This window comes from Dermacentor andersoni, chromosome 1 (genome assembly GCF_023375885.2).
Source record: "Dermacentor andersoni chromosome 1, qqDerAnde1_hic_scaffold, whole genome shotgun sequence".
Lineage (NCBI taxonomy): Eukaryota > Metazoa > Arthropoda > Arachnida > Ixodida > Ixodidae > Dermacentor > Dermacentor andersoni.
The window spans coordinates 60087685-60104818 of record NC_092814.1 but is presented as its reverse complement, the minus strand read 5'-3'; the positions used below and the strand labels follow the sequence as shown (position 1 = coordinate 60104818).

The 17134-nt window shown below is 45.5% G+C and overlaps 1 protein-coding gene across 2 annotated transcripts in view; it reads right to left on the bottom strand.

Annotated features, from left to right (window-relative positions):
* arm (armadillo) overlaps positions 1-17134 on the bottom strand; it is a 65493-nt gene that overhangs the window by 13683 nt on the left and 34676 nt on the right. For both annotated transcript variants that reach the window (XR_008608557.2, XM_050193570.3), the window contains exon 13: positions 13982-14106. Coding sequence is in view for 1 of the 2 variants with exons in the window: in XM_050193570.3 (XP_050049527.1) it covers positions 13982-14106 (125 nt within the window). In the remaining variant the exon portion in view is untranslated. The remainder of the gene's footprint in view (positions 1-13981; positions 14107-17134) is intronic.

Below are 17134 nucleotides of genomic sequence, written 5' to 3'. Positions count from 1 at the left end.
TAAAGTAGCCAAAAACATACCCAAAACGTTTGATAATGTTCTGCAGGTGTCTTAAAGATGGTGTACATGGTGTCCAAATCTCACCGCGCATTTTTCCTACTCCAAAATTTTTTCCGCCACATGCAGCTAGCACAACACTGGCTTTGTACAAAGTAAGCCATAATCACAATTGTCACAGGAGTACGGTATGAAAATTGACAAGTTATCATCCTGACGTGGGCAATGCAATCAATCACTTGCCGACCTGTGGTGAGCAATTGGCTTTCCATCTTCACTGCAGACATCCTTTTCGTATATTTACACAGCTAATCATTGTAATAAGTAATATGTAATATGTAACATTCCAAAAGTACCATAAAACAATCACAACTTTCACATAACACAGAGGTGCTTGACTGAAACAAAGAACGAAAAAGAAAACATTGCGTAGAGTCCCACTTGATACTTCTCACGCTGGGAATGTACGCAAATGGATTAAGTATACAATCCAGCAACATTTGAGTTAACTCCTACTGCCACTTGTAACTATAGAACTGCAGAGTTGAAACGCGACAGAAACTGTTCATCTGGCTGAAAATCTTTGCAGCAGTCCCCACTGTCTGCCAGACCAAACTTGACGCAGTGTCTCATTCGACATACGGTTTCTCAGATCATTCTTTAGCAACGAAACCTGGCTCAACAACACGCTTTCAGACAGCAGTGGGAACATTACATTTCCAGCACAGTTTTTTGCATTCCTGATGCTAGGCCACAACTGGGTGATGCTTGGTGATGATACTAGAGCAGAATATTTCTATTTGATCGACACTCGAGACTACTGCGCTTCGCTGCGCATGTGCAGTGCCCTTGTCGCGCATGTGCAGTCACCCTTGTCGCGCCGCAGGCAGCCAGTGACATCTAATGGTAGTGGCTGGGTCTCAGATTAGGTGCCGGACGCTGCGTGCCTAGACACTTCTTATTTCGAGCCCAGCAGCTACTGTTATACCCCTGCCAAACGGGCAAGTTAAGTGCACTTATGGGGAGCGCACTTTGGGACCTTGAGTCACAATTTAGGCAACACGCTTTTTAACAGGAAAACAGAGTGCACTCGCAGTAAATAAAATTGCGACGGACTAAGAGCGAGTTTTTGGACGATGTAAAGAGAAAGCTTCTAAAATGCGATTGTTTTAAGTCGAATTACATATAAAAACAAACTTCATCTATTTGTCTCAACAAGAAAACGAAGATATTTTTTATTATAAGTGTGTTGCAAGTCAATTCTGGCCAAGACGAATGCCTAGCCAATCCAGAAGAACATGGCGGCGTGCGGCGAGGCGGCAGTTGATCTTGCTAGAACAGAATATGAGCGAGTTCTAGGCTATTATCTGCGCACGAGAGCCCGGCTTCAACAGCAAGAACAACTAGACGATGACCTTGAAGACGCAGAAGCAACTTTCAGGTACTTGGAGGAACAGCACACGTTCACACCAAAACAAACACGAACTGAATGAACATGGCGGCGCCGCAGTGCCGCATCACTCTGGCGCCGTTAGTTATGTACGTGATAAGTTCGTTTCTTTATTGTGCTGTTTTGCTTCTCGCTAAACACAAATTATTTTGTTAAAAGCTGTTCGATAACTGAAATGAACTTTGTCCTTTTTCTATGCGTTACATTTTGCGTCATTGAAAGCGTTGGCGGCGAGGCTAGGCACTCGTTCACACAGCTGGCGGTGAGGCTACGCACTTGGCCAGCAAAGTGCGTCCCATGAACGTACTCCGACTTGAGTGCACTCATCTGAAAGTGCACTCCGGTGCGACGTTAAGATTTGGGAAAGTGCACTTAAAAACCGAGTGCACTCGCCGTAAGTGCACTTAACTTGCCCGCTTGACAGGGGTATTAGTCGTCACTGGCTCCTGAGCGCCCCAACGGCCGCCGTTCCCGCGCTCTACACAAGGGTGACACACACTGGACACAACGAATCGAACCGTCATGTTTATCGTTTAAAGCGACTTGCGGATTTTTTCGTAACATTACTGGGTAAATAAATAATGCGGTGGTTTAGAGGAAACCCAAGCAATAGGCTTCCAGGAATCCTCGATAAACAATGAAAGACCACGAGTGAAAATGACACGTCACAATAGACGTACGTACACTTGAGCTATTATGCAAGTCCACATAATAGTTTGCTGTACACCAGCTGGCATGGAACACTTACTTGACAGCTGTCAGCCCCACTGTTTTTCTTACTGAATCACGCATAAACCGGCAGCAGATGGCGCGTAATCCAAAACAAAAATGAGTTTAGCACTGGAATGACGTATAAACATGGCAGCCATGACTTAACGCCATCCTCCCAGCGCAGAGATGGCCTAAAAACACAGCCGTCGAGATTGCCTGCATATCTTTGTAGCAGCAATAAGCTTTGGGTTTTCGTGAACCAGCGTTCCCGAATTATGTCAGTGTTGACATGGTCCTCAGCACTCGGAAGTCCTTAATACAAAAAATAGCCCAAGTAGCTAACTCGCAGTTTTGGACGCCAACCCGCATAAAAAGCAGCCCAACTTGGCTATTAATAACCTAACTGGCAGCCCTGCACGAGAGAGGTTTGTCAGCAATTCAAATCTACAACAAATAGGGGCGCGCTTGCATATGCTGGTTTATTTTTCGGTGTAGAAATACGTCCCTCCAACTACCTTTAGCTCCGATCTCTTCTCTTTACAATGACACCAAGATGACAGCGCTGCGTCAACGGACAGCCAGACGATCCGCGATGCGACGGGCCTTCCGAGCCCGATTTTATTGCAATTTTTTATGACAACACTCTAGGAAAGTGCTGTTTTCTAGATTTCTACCGTGTATTTTGTTACTATTTCACCACGTGGTAAATAAAAAGTCATGGATCGCGAAAGAAAATTAATCAGAAAATTGAAAATTTTGACAATTTGACCACTTCAACTGCTGCGTCCCCCTTTCACTTGAAGGATCCGTGCCACCTACTTAACATTCTGGAGGATGGAAATAAGATGAGCTCATTTAAGGTAGTTCACGATTTTGCTGTGCACTTTCCTGCCCTCTTGAAGTCGTCATGGGAGCTGCGCCTTGAGTTTGGTCTCGTGTACGCGACCAAGGGCATGGCCATGAAGTCACTGAAGACTGCCCGTTTTGGTGGTTCTCTTTTTATGAAGCCATAGAAGATGTTCTGGACTATTGGCGTGCCATTTTGTCTTTCTTGAGAAGCGACGCTGCCAAGGAAAAGAAGTGTGAGAAGCTCAAAACTTTTGTTTCATTTGTTTGAAGTTGTACACGACTTGCTGATTAAGCTGAGGTTTCATAAGACGCATTTGTGTGCTGTGCTATCAATCATTACAGGGGCCCTGAACCACTTTTTATCGAAGTGGAGAAAGAAATTTGAAGTGAAGATAGGCTATTTCAGAACCACTTTGCTGCAAAAAGTACTTCAATGCATTCAGCAGAAGCGGAGTTATCAGCAATCAAACACGGCCTCAGCTGTGCTCCCCTTTCTCCTCCAATGCCTTGCGCTGCGAAGGCTACGTCGGAGACATCACCGTGGCGCGCAGTTCAAATTTCAGATTTGGTGCCTATGCCGCGCTAAACGTAAGCCAAACGCGGCTGTCCTCAGAGAGCCGCAGTGCACTTAGCCACTGGACTCGTGGTGGCACCTCGCGGCGGCCGCGGTGTAGCCGAGTGCAGCGACCAATAGCAGCCGCGTATTGGAGTGTGCTTTATGACGAAATAAAGCACACAGAAAAGAGCTAGGATCATGGGGTTTTTGAAACGAGAGCGTTTGAGAGAAAGGTGACTGCGCTCCACTTGCGAGCTCCACGGACTGCGTACGACAGCAGAACTTGGCTGGGATGTTCACAACAGCGTATGCTACCCACGGACTATGTTATTTCACTAAGCCCGAGGGGTGGTTCAGGACCCCTTTATGGAACTTGAGGCACAGAGTACCCTGGTACACCAAGTTTACCCCATACTGGGTGTTCATTTGCCCGCACTCCTGAGTTGATGGCATGACCCACGTGAGGTCTTCACATCAGATGTCGCAAGTATCTCCTTGACAAGAATGGCCGTTCAACGACTGTCGCAGACCTTCATGGATACTACCGTATGCTGCTGTCACTGAGAAGTGAATACAGACAGTTGAGAGAAACCTTTGCGATGCACTCCAGTACACCAGTGAATCGTTTTGGTACAGTTTTCAAATTGTGAATTGCGACATGAGCAAGCTCATGAGTGCTCTTGCAAGCTATCGGAGCTATGAAATCAGTAACATTGTTGAACGCCTGTCGTTTTGGAGACTTCACACTGTCCAGTGGCCAATGCTTTCTCGCTGCGTGCTGAGTCTTCTGCCTCTCCCTGTTTCGATAGCGCAAACATTGAAACGGCACTTTCAAAGCTGAGAATCATCAATCAAAATGAGCGCGCTTTCGTCAGTGACAGCAACCTCATAAAGTATGCTTGCATCTCTTACAACAACCTTTAAGGTTGTAATACGCACAGACGTAGGTGTTGTGTACTCAAATATTTGTGCTTGTGTGTATTTGTGTCAGCATTCAAACCTTCCAGACAACTAAAATATGCTTCGTGTGCTCTAATGTTTTCGTGTTCAGATATCATTTCATCTAAGATTTTGGAGTATTTAGAATAATGCAAAATTACACTCCGGATTTCGGAGAATTGGGGATTTACGAGAAATAAACTCCACTAAATCCCCAATTTACGCCAAAAAATAAACTCCGAAAACATGGAGCCCTAATTATGGGTAATTTTATTTTTGCCACTTGCATGAAACTAAATGAACTTCTAGTAAACTCCGCCCCCCCCCCCCCTTTTTTTTTTATGACGCAAGCAACAGTCCAGAAAACTATGTGTTCACTTCAGTACAATTCACACAACAGAACTCTCACAACACCAACAAAGCCTTCAATTCATAAATACCGCAAAAAGAAAAGTTCACATTTAAGTGCACACACCATGCTCCGGATCATGAGGCACTCCATGGTGGGGCACTGCAGATTAACTTTGACCGCTTGGGGTTCTTAGTGTGTACCGAAATACATGACCACAAGTGGCTTGGCATTTTACTTTTATCAGAATATGACCGCCACTATCGAGATTGAACCCGCAACCTTGAGCTCAGTAGCGCAATGCCATGCCCACAAAACTACCGCAACAGGTTCATCATGAACTGTTGCTCTCCCCTTTTTTCCCCCTTAGTTTTCACAAAAGTACTGGGTGCCTGCACAAAGCAAACTATAGGTTTGTTTTCAAGCAACGTTATAAAAGCTAGTTTTCTATCAAGGCACATTTAAGAACATATTAGAAGGTACAACTGCAAATGGTTGTTGACTAGGCTTGTGCCGTAAAATTAGTATGAGACTAATCAGCATATCTTTAACGAGGCATCTCTCAGATTACATTGGAGATGTTAGGGCTGCTGCATTGCTGTTACTACCGTATTTACTTGCATAATGATCGCACCCCTAAATTTTGTCGTCAAAATTCGATTTTTTTCTTTCCCGTGTAATGATCGCACCCTGAACTTTTCGCAGCGATATGTCATGTGCCAAGTCTAGCTAATGATGATCGCGCTTACGATCTGTCGAATGCTACGCAAACGATTCTTGAAGACATACCAAGTGGTCTGCACGCACCCCCCATTCTTAAGCAGGTGCCCCATTTCATTCCTTTTATCACTTTCCGCACTTCCATGAAAAAAAAAAGCTACAACCAAACTTGCCTCTGGTTTATTATTTGTAGGCTTCATAATGGTTTTGGTCAACAACAACAACATAAAGGGCGCCTTTCGATTCCTTTCATCTGCACTCGTGAGCACACAACAAATCGAGAGCGGCAACGATAGTGGCCACATTTACACTGATATGTTAGAAGTGTACCCTATTCATATGCCGACGCTTATAACACAGCTAAGATATTCGCTCACCCTTAGCGGAAACCCTTATTAGGATTAGGATAGCAGTGAAGACATATGCCGCGGTTTCCGCAGCATGCCCGCCATGTGTTTCTATGTCACTAGCAGCTAAGCGTGCCCATCTCTGTTTCTGTCCCCTCAAAGTGGACATGGCTACGTTATTGTCGCAAACTCGCCGATATTAATGATATTATTCATTACTGATACGGAAGAAACTGTTTCAATGCACATAATGTACTCACGAGAAGAAAAATAATCGAGCTCAACGAGTTCGGCTTGCTCCGTCGGCCACCATTTTTGTTTTGGTGTCCCGAACTGACAGCGCCAGCCACCTGCTTGTCATCCCGCAGCAAATGCGGGATGAAAAAAGAAAATGTTTCTTCTCGTGGGAAATTTAACCGGCGTAACGATCGAACCCCTGAATTTCCGTCAATTTCTTTTTGACAAGGAAGTGTGATCATTATGCGAGTAAATACGGTACCTTTCGTTTTAATAAAATCACCAATATGAATAGGAGTGATTACATTTATAACGTGATAAAAAGTACTCTGTTTCTGTAAGCTACCTAATTTTCTTCTCTTCACATGATAATTTATGTGTGTGTCTGACACATTGCATGGCGATAAAATCAAAACGTTGGGTTTTCACATCCTTTCACCCTTCCAAACCACTACTAGATGAAAAAGTACAAATTCTTCCTTGGAGAGAGAGAACAACCCACTAGAAGAAAGAAATAAATTTACAGAGAGCTAAAGCTTGTGGCAACACATTTTATAAATACCATGCAGGTTTCAATGATTGCAATTGGAATTGTGACAGTTTCAAAAGTTTTTACAGAAACCACAAGTGTTTTCTCTAGTTTATTTCCTTTGAGGCTACCGTATTTACACGATTGTAAGTCGACTCGAATGTAAGTCGACCCCCCCATATCGCTTGACCGGAAAAAAAAAAAAAAAAATCAGAGAGCATACCCGAGGGCGCATTCGATAACGAAAATTTATTAGTAGCTGACATGGTCACTGGACTACTAGTCTTCACTAGTGCTGCCATCGTCAACGTTGCTGCGGTCCCACAGCGCGTCATGGTCCAGCGAAATTTCAAATTTGGCAAACGACCGCACCAGGACATCTTGCAGAACAGCAGCCCACGCCAAATGCACCCAGCCACACGCAGCCGTCGGGAGGCTCTTTTTACAGGTCCGGTTGGCGTAATTTCGCAGTCTTCTGCCGCCAGCCACTCGTACTCACGGCGGAGCAGAACCTTAAAATTAAGGCGAAGGTCCGGGCTTGTTTCATGACCACGTCGCACTTCACTGGCAGGGACCGATCACGCATTTCAGCGACATACGCCGCAAGCTTAGCCTACAGCTCCGGAAAGCGTCCAGACTTCGGCACGTGGGAAATTTCTCACTTGCCGTCACACATTTCGCTTCGCTGCAGTCGCCACTCTCGCACCACCCGTTTAGAAACATCGAAATTGCGGCCCGCTGCGCAGCGATTTGTTTCTTCGGCGTAAAGGATGGCAGCCCTCTTGAACGCTGCTGTGAACGAGTGCCGAACGATTAGTGGGCCTGGAGCACTCATGACGACTGGGGAAGCATAGAAGTAGCACGTAGCCGGCAGTCAAGTGGAACGGGTCAAACCAATACCAATGCCTTTAAACCACGACCGACTCGTAATAAAGCCGGTCGTGCTTTAAACAGAGAAAGAGAAACCCGCGAGCGGTGTCTGCTCTTCCATGAGCTACCGATACTCCCTGCAAGCGCCGCCGTTCTGAGGGTGCCGCCGCAAATTGGAACAGCGGCGCTTCCATGAACTATCGACACCCCCCCCCCCCCCCCATTAGTGTTGCATGCACTGCAAGACTCAAAAATGTTCAAAAACCCTTCCGAAAAGCGAACAAACACGCGGGATAGCGAAAAGATACGGGTAGGGCCATAGAGCAAACATAAAATTGTAACTACGTTGTAGCTCCCGTTGGTATCGCTTTTTTTGGCGGGGCCATGTTTCGGTTTTGATTGTAAGTCGACCCCTCAACTTCAGACTTTCAAATTTAAAAAGAGGGGTCGACTTACAATCGTGTAAATATGGTAAATATGAGCAAAATAACCATATACAGTAAAAGCTTGTTAGTGCGACTCCCGTTAATTTGGAAATTTGGATGGCTATTGGTACCGGCCAAAGTTCATGTTAGTCTATGGGACCAAACCTTCGTTAATTCGTAAGAATTCCGACAAATGCTGACTGCTGCCGTTACACGAAAGTGTGGTATAGCAGTGCTGGCACCACAGGAGTGAAACCGAAACCTGAGAGGCATCGCTATTGTCATCAATTAGTGGGGGCGATCGCAGCATCACCGAACGCCGGTGTCTTCTTTCTTCGCTCCACTGCGCCTTCGATGCAATTTTTCCTTGTGTTGTTGAGTCAGTATCATCTCTTCTTGCGGAATTTTCTTTTTTCGTTGTGACGGTGTTTTGAGTGCCACCACCATCGTGCACTACAGTGATGGCAACGCCGGCAAAGTGGCAGAAGTACTACATTAAGAACTTGGTGACTAAGCTGGAAATTTTGCAGGCTTTGAAGAACGGCAAATTGCGACAGCATGTTATGACCAAGTACAACATGAAGCAGAGCACGTTTGGAACGTACATAAAAATGAACAGATTCTTCAAGCCTTCGAAAGCGAGGAGTTTCATGCATCAAGAAAGCGGTTGCAAACCGCAGCTCATCCCCAGCTCGAGGAAGCTTTGCTCTAGTGGGTTACTGACTGTCGCAACACGCATCTGCAAATTATGCTCAGAAGTTGGATAACTGCATGAAGTAGGCTTACTCGTCGCAGTGCACATCGCCCACGTGTGGAAAAATACACCTGCGCAAGTCATCACCAACTGTTTTCAGTACAGCGGTTTTGTGAGGCCCGAGCATGCGGCAGTAGCCGACGAGGTGTCAGTCGAGTCCACCGATCATGACTCCCCGACCTTCGATGCTGTCCTTCCCACAGATGTGACCCTTCAGGACTACATCGCGATTGATGATTGTGTCGCCACGACTGGTCTCCTGACCAATGAAGAAATTATTAATGATGCCACGGGTGCCCAGGAAGACCATGATTCAGACGAAGAGTCATGCGAGGAGGTGCAGCCACGACCTCATCGCACCTTACGAGAAATCACGGAGGCGCTTTTGATATTAAAGGACGCTTGCCGGAGCACTTCCAACAGCTTGCGAGCTGTTGGCCACTTGGAAGAGTTAAGAATGATTGTGATGTCAGCTGGAATCTGTGCGAAAAAGACGACTATTGCAAAATATTTCAGTAAATAAAGGTATGCTTCTCCAACTTGATTTTAATGTTACCCGCCGTGGTTGCTCAGTGGCTATGGTGTTAGGCTGCTGAGCACGAGGTCGCGGGTTCGAATCCCGGCCACGGCGGCAGCAATTCGATGGGGGCGAAATGCGAAAACACCCGTGTACTTAGATTTAGGTGCACGTTAAAGAACCCCAGGTGGTCGAAATTTCCGGAGTCCTCCACTACGGCGTGCCTCATAATCAGAAAGTGGTTTTGGCACGTAAAACCCCATAATCTAATTTTTTTTATTTTAATGTTATTCCTGTTCATTCGTTAATTCGGCATTCGGATAATTCGGACATTTTTCCCAGGGCCGTGAGATCCGAATTATCGAGCTTTTACTGTATCAGCAAAATATAAGCAAAAGAAACAATTCCAAAAATTTTTTCTCGGTTGGAACTTGTGACGAGTATGGTGGCGTGTGCAAGGTCAATCCAAATAGGTCGCAAAGCTTCAGGCGAAAAGCAATTCAGTACAAATTGTCGCCGACATCAGCAAGGGCGGTTATGGGAGCAGCGATTGAAGCGCGACTATGTTAGGAGGGAACATTGGGAAAGAAAAAAAGCATCTTTTTAACTCAAGCGAGACACGGATTCATTCAACGAAAGTAAGATTCCTGGTCAATTTTATACATTCGCGACGAGTTAAGAAAATACAAGTTTATTTATTTTATCATTATTAGTAAATACATTTCTTTTCAGCGCCCATTGTAACAGGGGGCGTTGACGCCATATCACTCGCAATGCAATGCACGTCTTGAAATGTGCAGAAAGGAGCGCTCGTAATGTTCACCTGTTGAAATACGCCCCCCACACACGTTGTGCCTTTTTGCTTGTCGAAGCTTATCTGAACTTGGTGATGGGGGTAGGTTCATTTCTTAACCTGTTCAGTCAAAAGTAGTGAGTTACGACCGCCAGATAATTGTGTAGTTGTTTTCGGGCGACTGCGCTGGCCGACAGGCTTGACATGCGACGATAGGATCAACACTACACCTAAAGCTTTCGTCGGCCTCCAAAGAAACTATGTTCTGTGCAGGGGTGCGATTTCGACAACTGTACAGCTGCCCTTTTTCTGCATCGCTTTCCGCGATGAAAGCTTGAAACGCCCATCAAGTCGAATGCGGGGCATTTGAATATATAGCTCCAAAGGCAGGCCAACAAAACAAATTTTGCGCCTTCGAAAACAAAATGACGTCACTTCTGCTTTTAAAAGATATGGCGTCACAATATTTTTTCTTCCACCGGAAGTGTTCCCTCCACATACAGATGGCGCTAAGCCGAATGAACCACCGATGAACCGCCATGTTTTGAACGTATGGGCTCCTATGGAAGCTTCGCTACCAGGTATATTTACCTTGGACACGTGCACAAGCAGCAACCTGTGACAGCAGAAAGTTTGCAATGCCACAGAAATGTCAAAAGCTGACTGATGTGCACAGAGTTGGCAGTATATATACATATGGAAGCATAAATTTTGTAATTAAAGCAGTTGTCCTGCAAAACTTCAGTGGTAGATTTTTGCATGCACTAAACCAGGTGCTTGCTGGTATCACTGGGCCTTAAAGGGTGTGCGAATACCAAATAGTATATTACAAACCGAATATCACAAAATGTTTCACAGAATTTAATGTCACAAATTTTGGTGGGCAAGAAAATACGGCCCTGCAGATGCTTGGGAGCCTCTTAGCATTGAATAACAAGAATGTAGGAAGCCATCAGGAACCTAGGTACATAGAAATCAAGATGTATATACAATATGATGTACTATTATTAAAGAGAACACCAAATTAGCATACAAGCACCGACTACAGAGCTCAGTTCTAAATGAACGTCTGGAATTTGTGTTGAATAGAATTAAGTGCTTTCTTTTTTCTCTCTCTACTGAAACTAAAGTAGTGACTTTCCGTTGTACTGAACACCAATAAGGTTCTCAGTTTAACCGTAGACCTGTGTTTTATGGCAATTTTATTTATTGCATAGAAAGTTTTGCTTTCCAGTTTTCTCTGAAATACCGAAGGGCTATTCCAACTTTATGGCCAGTGGGTTAGGAGGGTTATCGAAGGCCAATCTGCACGACAAACGAAAGAACCAACTACACATCATGCGATTCGATCTCCGCTCCGCGGGTAGCCGGCGCTGATGGTAATGAGCAGGCGCCTTTTCATTGCGAGGTTCGGCGTAATTTGCCACCTGTTAAAATTCTGAACTCTGGAAGATCACGGCAAGTTTGTGCAACGAGTGCTTGCTTCCACATTGGGCAGCGGCAAATTTTCGTCACGGCCTTATTCATCCGCCATCCACGTAAATGCATGCAACCGGGACACGACAATCTCGTGCCCACTGTGTAAATCCAAAGCTAATTTTGTAACAGGTTGCTTGAAGCTACAAAAGAGTCAGTTTCACCTGAAAAGCGAAGCATCGATTGTGATTGCAATACGACATATGAAATAAGGATAGTAGTTTTATCGGCCATATAAACTTGTAACATTCGCTTACCAACTAAATTAACAAGCACGGTGTCACGTGCACACAAGCAAACATGAACACGTCTCACTCGACGACTGCAGAAACTCTACCAAAATGCTGGAGTGAGGAAGTGCGACAGCAGGAGCGAGCGAATCGACCTTTGTGCTGCCCCTTGCTTGAACGCGAACTAAGCGACGAGAACACAGTGCATACGAACCCATCAGCCCTCGGTGCACCTAGACACATAGGCTCTGCCCCCATCACAAATTGCCTTCAAGATAGGGTTCGGGCGGCCACGCCATATGCAGCGGCCTTCTCACAGCACACTTCCTCCCCACTTTCCTCCCTTGTGTGCGAAAGATTGAGCCGCTATCGCCGGCTCACCCTCGCACACATTTACTTGCACACACAGCATACAGTGCGCAATCACAACGTTATCGCACTTGGACTTTATATGGAACATGACAGGCGACGCTGACACCAGAAATGCACCTGGAGTGTCCATATAATTGCTATCGCAATAATAGCTATAGAAAAGGGTAGGTGGGTCTTTCAAGCAGAACTATAGGCTGCCTGTTACACATAGCATATTTACTCATGTAATGTCCCACTTCCAGATCATTTTAGAGGTTATGGGCCTTACACGAGGCAGGCTTATGGTTACTCACTGGAGCCTCGAACTGTGCTATGACCGCTATGCAGAATAACGCAATCACAAGCGGACGACCATGATGACTTTTGTTCAGTCATCCTCGTTGCTTCTACAATCCTCATAATTTGGTGAGCTCGCCTCATCAATGCTTTCCCAAAGGTAACTGTCCTTTGTGCTGTCCATTACTAATTAGGATTCCGTTCACTTAGAAGCTCTTCATGGCAGTCACGAATTATGCCGCATGCCATGTGTTCAAAATTCACACTCGCATTTTTTGCACCGATGCTCTATTAATGCACCCAAAAGCGCTACACAGCTAAGCCTTCTGAACAAAGTGCCGCTGCACAGCCATCGTCGTCGAAGCATTCTGGATTTCTGCGATGCGATCGTGATCTGGCAGGATATGGTGATAATGACAATGCCATCCTCAGCAGGACAGTAACCATTGCCATCTAATAGCAGCATACACAGCCTCCGACTGTGGTCTTTGAGATCAGGACGGCTCACCAGTGTGACCTTGGAGGGAAAACATGCAGGTAGGTATGCACGTGCGATACTTAGCTGAATCTTTTCTTCAAAATTTTCGCGCTTTAAAGGGGGTGGTTGCCTTACACAAGTAAATAAAGTATACTTTTTGAGGCTACACCAGGAATGCACGTCACGTGTGGCAATGGCAGAGAGAAAAATAATTTCTCTCTAGTTGGAGTGGTTGGGGCCATGACATATATATTTGAATTCAATTCTGGCGTTGTATGTGCCAAAACCAAGATGTGACTATGAGGCACACCGTATTGGAGGCCTCCCATATACAATCCCAATGCATGGTTCACAAGTGTCTTTGCATTTCGTCCATGTCGAAATGCAGGTGGAGTGGCCAGGATTCGATACCGCGCCCTTGGGCTTAGTACAACGCCAAAGCCACTATGCCACCATAGAGTGCAATACATATATATAATGAAATGTCGCAATGAAGCAAAGTCCGATTTTAATTCAAAAAGCACACAAGTGCTACGTCCATATTTAGTGCCAAACAATACCCAATACAACAGGACGACTCCAGTAGCATTCCCATGTCCCGTTGCTAGCTCCTGTCATGTTAATGCTACAGTTATATTGCTCTAAGTATGAAAGAAGCAACCGAACAACAACTTTTGGCCTCTCGCCTAAAGTTTTAAACTTGTTACAAGCCCAGAGTCCCCAGGATTAAGACAAGTGAGTCATAGCTATTGCAAACCTTGGCTGCTATGGCACAGACTTGCCAAGGTTTCTCTAATATTGCTTGCAAGTGCTGTGGCCTGAGGTCCATCGCAAATCATACAGCCCACCTTCACAATCATTTTCGTAATCCTCATACAAAATTTCTTGTCACTAGGGAGATTTCCTTCTTTACATTCTAAATGAGTTGATATTTGCATTGTCCTAGTAAACTGCAGTACCAATTTGCGCACATTTTTTGCAACTGGTAGCTGTGAGCAAAGTAACAATGTCATTATGCAAACAACAAAACAATTTGACCAATGTTACCGAGTATCCATTACACGAAATATCAGAAGCGAATTTTGCTTGCAGTACATTGTACTTACAGTGCCTCCCCACGGTCCGGCATCCTCGCGGAACAGCGAATTGGTCAGCTCCATCGAGAGCCGCTTCTTATAGTCCTGTGGCTTGTCTTCTGACATGCGGAAGAGGACTGCAGCCGCATATGTGGCTGCAACACAAACAGTAAATGCTCACCACCAGAACAAATTCGAAGCTGGCACGGTCACCTTGCGCCAGATGCACCTCTGAGCTTTCCAAGTACTATACTTCATAAGAGCCAGAAAATATTCTCCCATTACGTTCACAAGTTTTGTCCATTGTGAACAGGTAACACACACAGCAACAATAAAAATATGTAAAAATATGTAAAAAAAAATATGACACAGCAGTTATTCAAGATAGCATGAAATCTGAGATATGTGACAGGCCATACACAACACACACTGACTACACAAAACAAAGTTTTCTCTTTTCTCCAATAAGAAAACAAGCTACACTAGCTACATGCTAAATTTAATATGCACCTAGGTGTGGAATCTACTGGCATGACACTTTTTACACTACACTCCAAACTTCACCACCCTGTATTTAAATATAACATAAAAGAAAGACTAGCCATACTAAGGGTGCTGGCTTACATCGAAAATGAACAAGGTCACACTAACTGTAACACCCTATCTTGCATGCACAAACTATTTCACGTCAGCAAAGTGGCACGTAATTGTGGTTTGCACGAAAACAAAGGCACTCTTCATCAAGTTTATACAGCAGAACCTTGCTGATATGATCCCGCTTCATACGATTGCCCAGCGCAAATGTTTGCGATTGAGAATGCAAAACATGACTCAGCACAGCTATGCTATGCTATTTTTTTCTTAATTATGGAGCTTACGTACCAAAACCACAATCTGATTATGAGGCAGGCACAGAGACAACGGCTGTCTGAAAATTCTGTAGGTAGTACAGAGCAAAAGAATCAGGAAGTGGGGGAGTCCGGTTAATTTTGACCATCTGAGGTTCTTTAATGTGCACTAAATCTAAGTACCCGCAGGTGTTTTTGCATTTCACCCCTATCGAAATGCGGTCACCATGGCTGGAATTTGATCCTGCAACTTCGTGCTTAACAACGCAACACCTAAGTCACTAAGCAACGACGGCAGGTGTGTGCAAACGTAAGCTTGTAGAAGCCGCAAAAATAATAATGCGAGTCTTCCCCACCAGATCGGCGTGCATCGAAGTCTCATGCTGCAAGGATTCGCGCAATGCTTTGCATTACACAGATGTAAACGACAGTCTAGTCTAAATTTGTTTAGTGACTTCGGATTCTACATTTTCTCGGTTAGTATGTTTTTCATAGCATTTTTTCCCTAAATGTATAAATGAGGTTCTACTGTAATCATGCCACCAGGTGCAATGAATTGAATGGTTTGACCCAAATGTGCAGATCTCACCAGGAAGTCACCATGAGAAGCCAACAAACACTGACATTAGGGACAGCATAGGGGAAATTACTTGTGCTTAATTAATGAAATAAAGAAACGATGAATTAATGGAAATGAAAGTGGCTGAAAAAACAACTTGCCGCAGGTGGGGAACGATCCTACAACCTTCGCATGTCACGTGCAGTGCTCTACCAATTGAGCTACTGCGGCACCGTTTCCCCATCCACTTTCTTGGATAATTATGTTTCCTTAGTAGAACCCTGGGAGTGTTAGCCAGCGCCACCACTCACAGACCTTGGTGGCGGATGTACAACATCCTTTCTGCCGCAGGCATCACGAGAACGTGATCTCTTCGGGTGAAGGCAACCGGTCAATAAACCCACACATGCTACCTGAAGGCATCAATGTTGCCGGATTCGAGACCCTCGTTATGTTTGTTGGCTTCTTACATAAGGAGGGTCTCAAATCCGGCAACATTGATGCCTTCAGGCACATAACGAGGGTCTCGAATCCAGCAACATTGAAGAACTGCCCACCAGCACTGCCACTATGATTCGAATTCCTGCCCTGCATCAATGCAATTAGGAGCAGGCCATGCTAAGCACTGCTTCCATCAGGTAGCTTTGGTACTGCACATTTTACAGGCATGATACTAGCAGTTTCAGCGACAGTGGCTTTAAAGGGATACAGAATAAAAATCGAAGAATATAGAGAAAGCCCCACAATTGCATTCCTAAGACACGATTGCTATAGTATATAGTCATTATTCGGGTTACTTTAGAGCGGATGGGTTTATTTTTTACGGTGGCCGTTCATAAACGGCCACCGCATCACTCGCAAAGCGCTCCCGACAACAAGCCGGCGGATCTGACGTCACACCTACCCTCAGCAGCCGCGGAGCGAGCTGGCCGGCTGCTCAGTTTTGTTTTCCTCACGCTGCGCAGTGCAAAATGCAAAGTTCTAGTGAGAGCGATAGCATGAGCGGAACTTATGACTCCAACTTGGATGAGCGGCCTACTCAACGACCACGAACGATAAAGGCGTATGCCTACGATCCGTCCGCGTCGTCAAGCGAAATTGACGACGACCTGCCGCAGCAGTCCCCCTCCGCGGTGCCGAGAGAGTCTGGACCAGCAAAGTGGTGTTTACACTGTGCATTCCATGTACACGCGTTCGCCTCGAGAGATCAGGGGCGGCATCATAGGTGGAAACCAGATATAAACACGGTTCCTGCGGCTGATATCGCAAGCTCGCACCTGTCACGAATGAGTTAGCGAGACGAGAGGCGCACGCCTCATTGACAGTGTTGTATCCATGGCGGTGCGCCCAGCGTGATTCACTCACGCAAACGCTTTGCCATGTTTGGCTTCAACAGAGCGAGGACGCTTATGCCTCGGGGTATGCAATGTCAGGCGACGTAAGGAATTTACTCTGCGTTCGGCGCAAAGCGGCTTGCATCGCCCGCTTGGATGGGTAGCTGTTGGCGCGTAAAACATGAAAGCCACCAATGCACAATACAGGTGCCGTGAGTACACACTGTACAAAACAAAAACAAAAAAGACGTAGAAATCGTTGAAGATAATGACGCGTGTAGACCTCCCTGTACCTACGCCATCGGAGCAGGTGTGGCCGGCCGGGTGAGCATAACAGTCGGCTGCCGACTCTCGCGCAGCAGGTGCTTGATGCGCGCAAGTAGCTGTTTTGAGAATAGATGCGATGAAGCAACGAGTGAGGATTGAAGCCAGGCATGTGCAC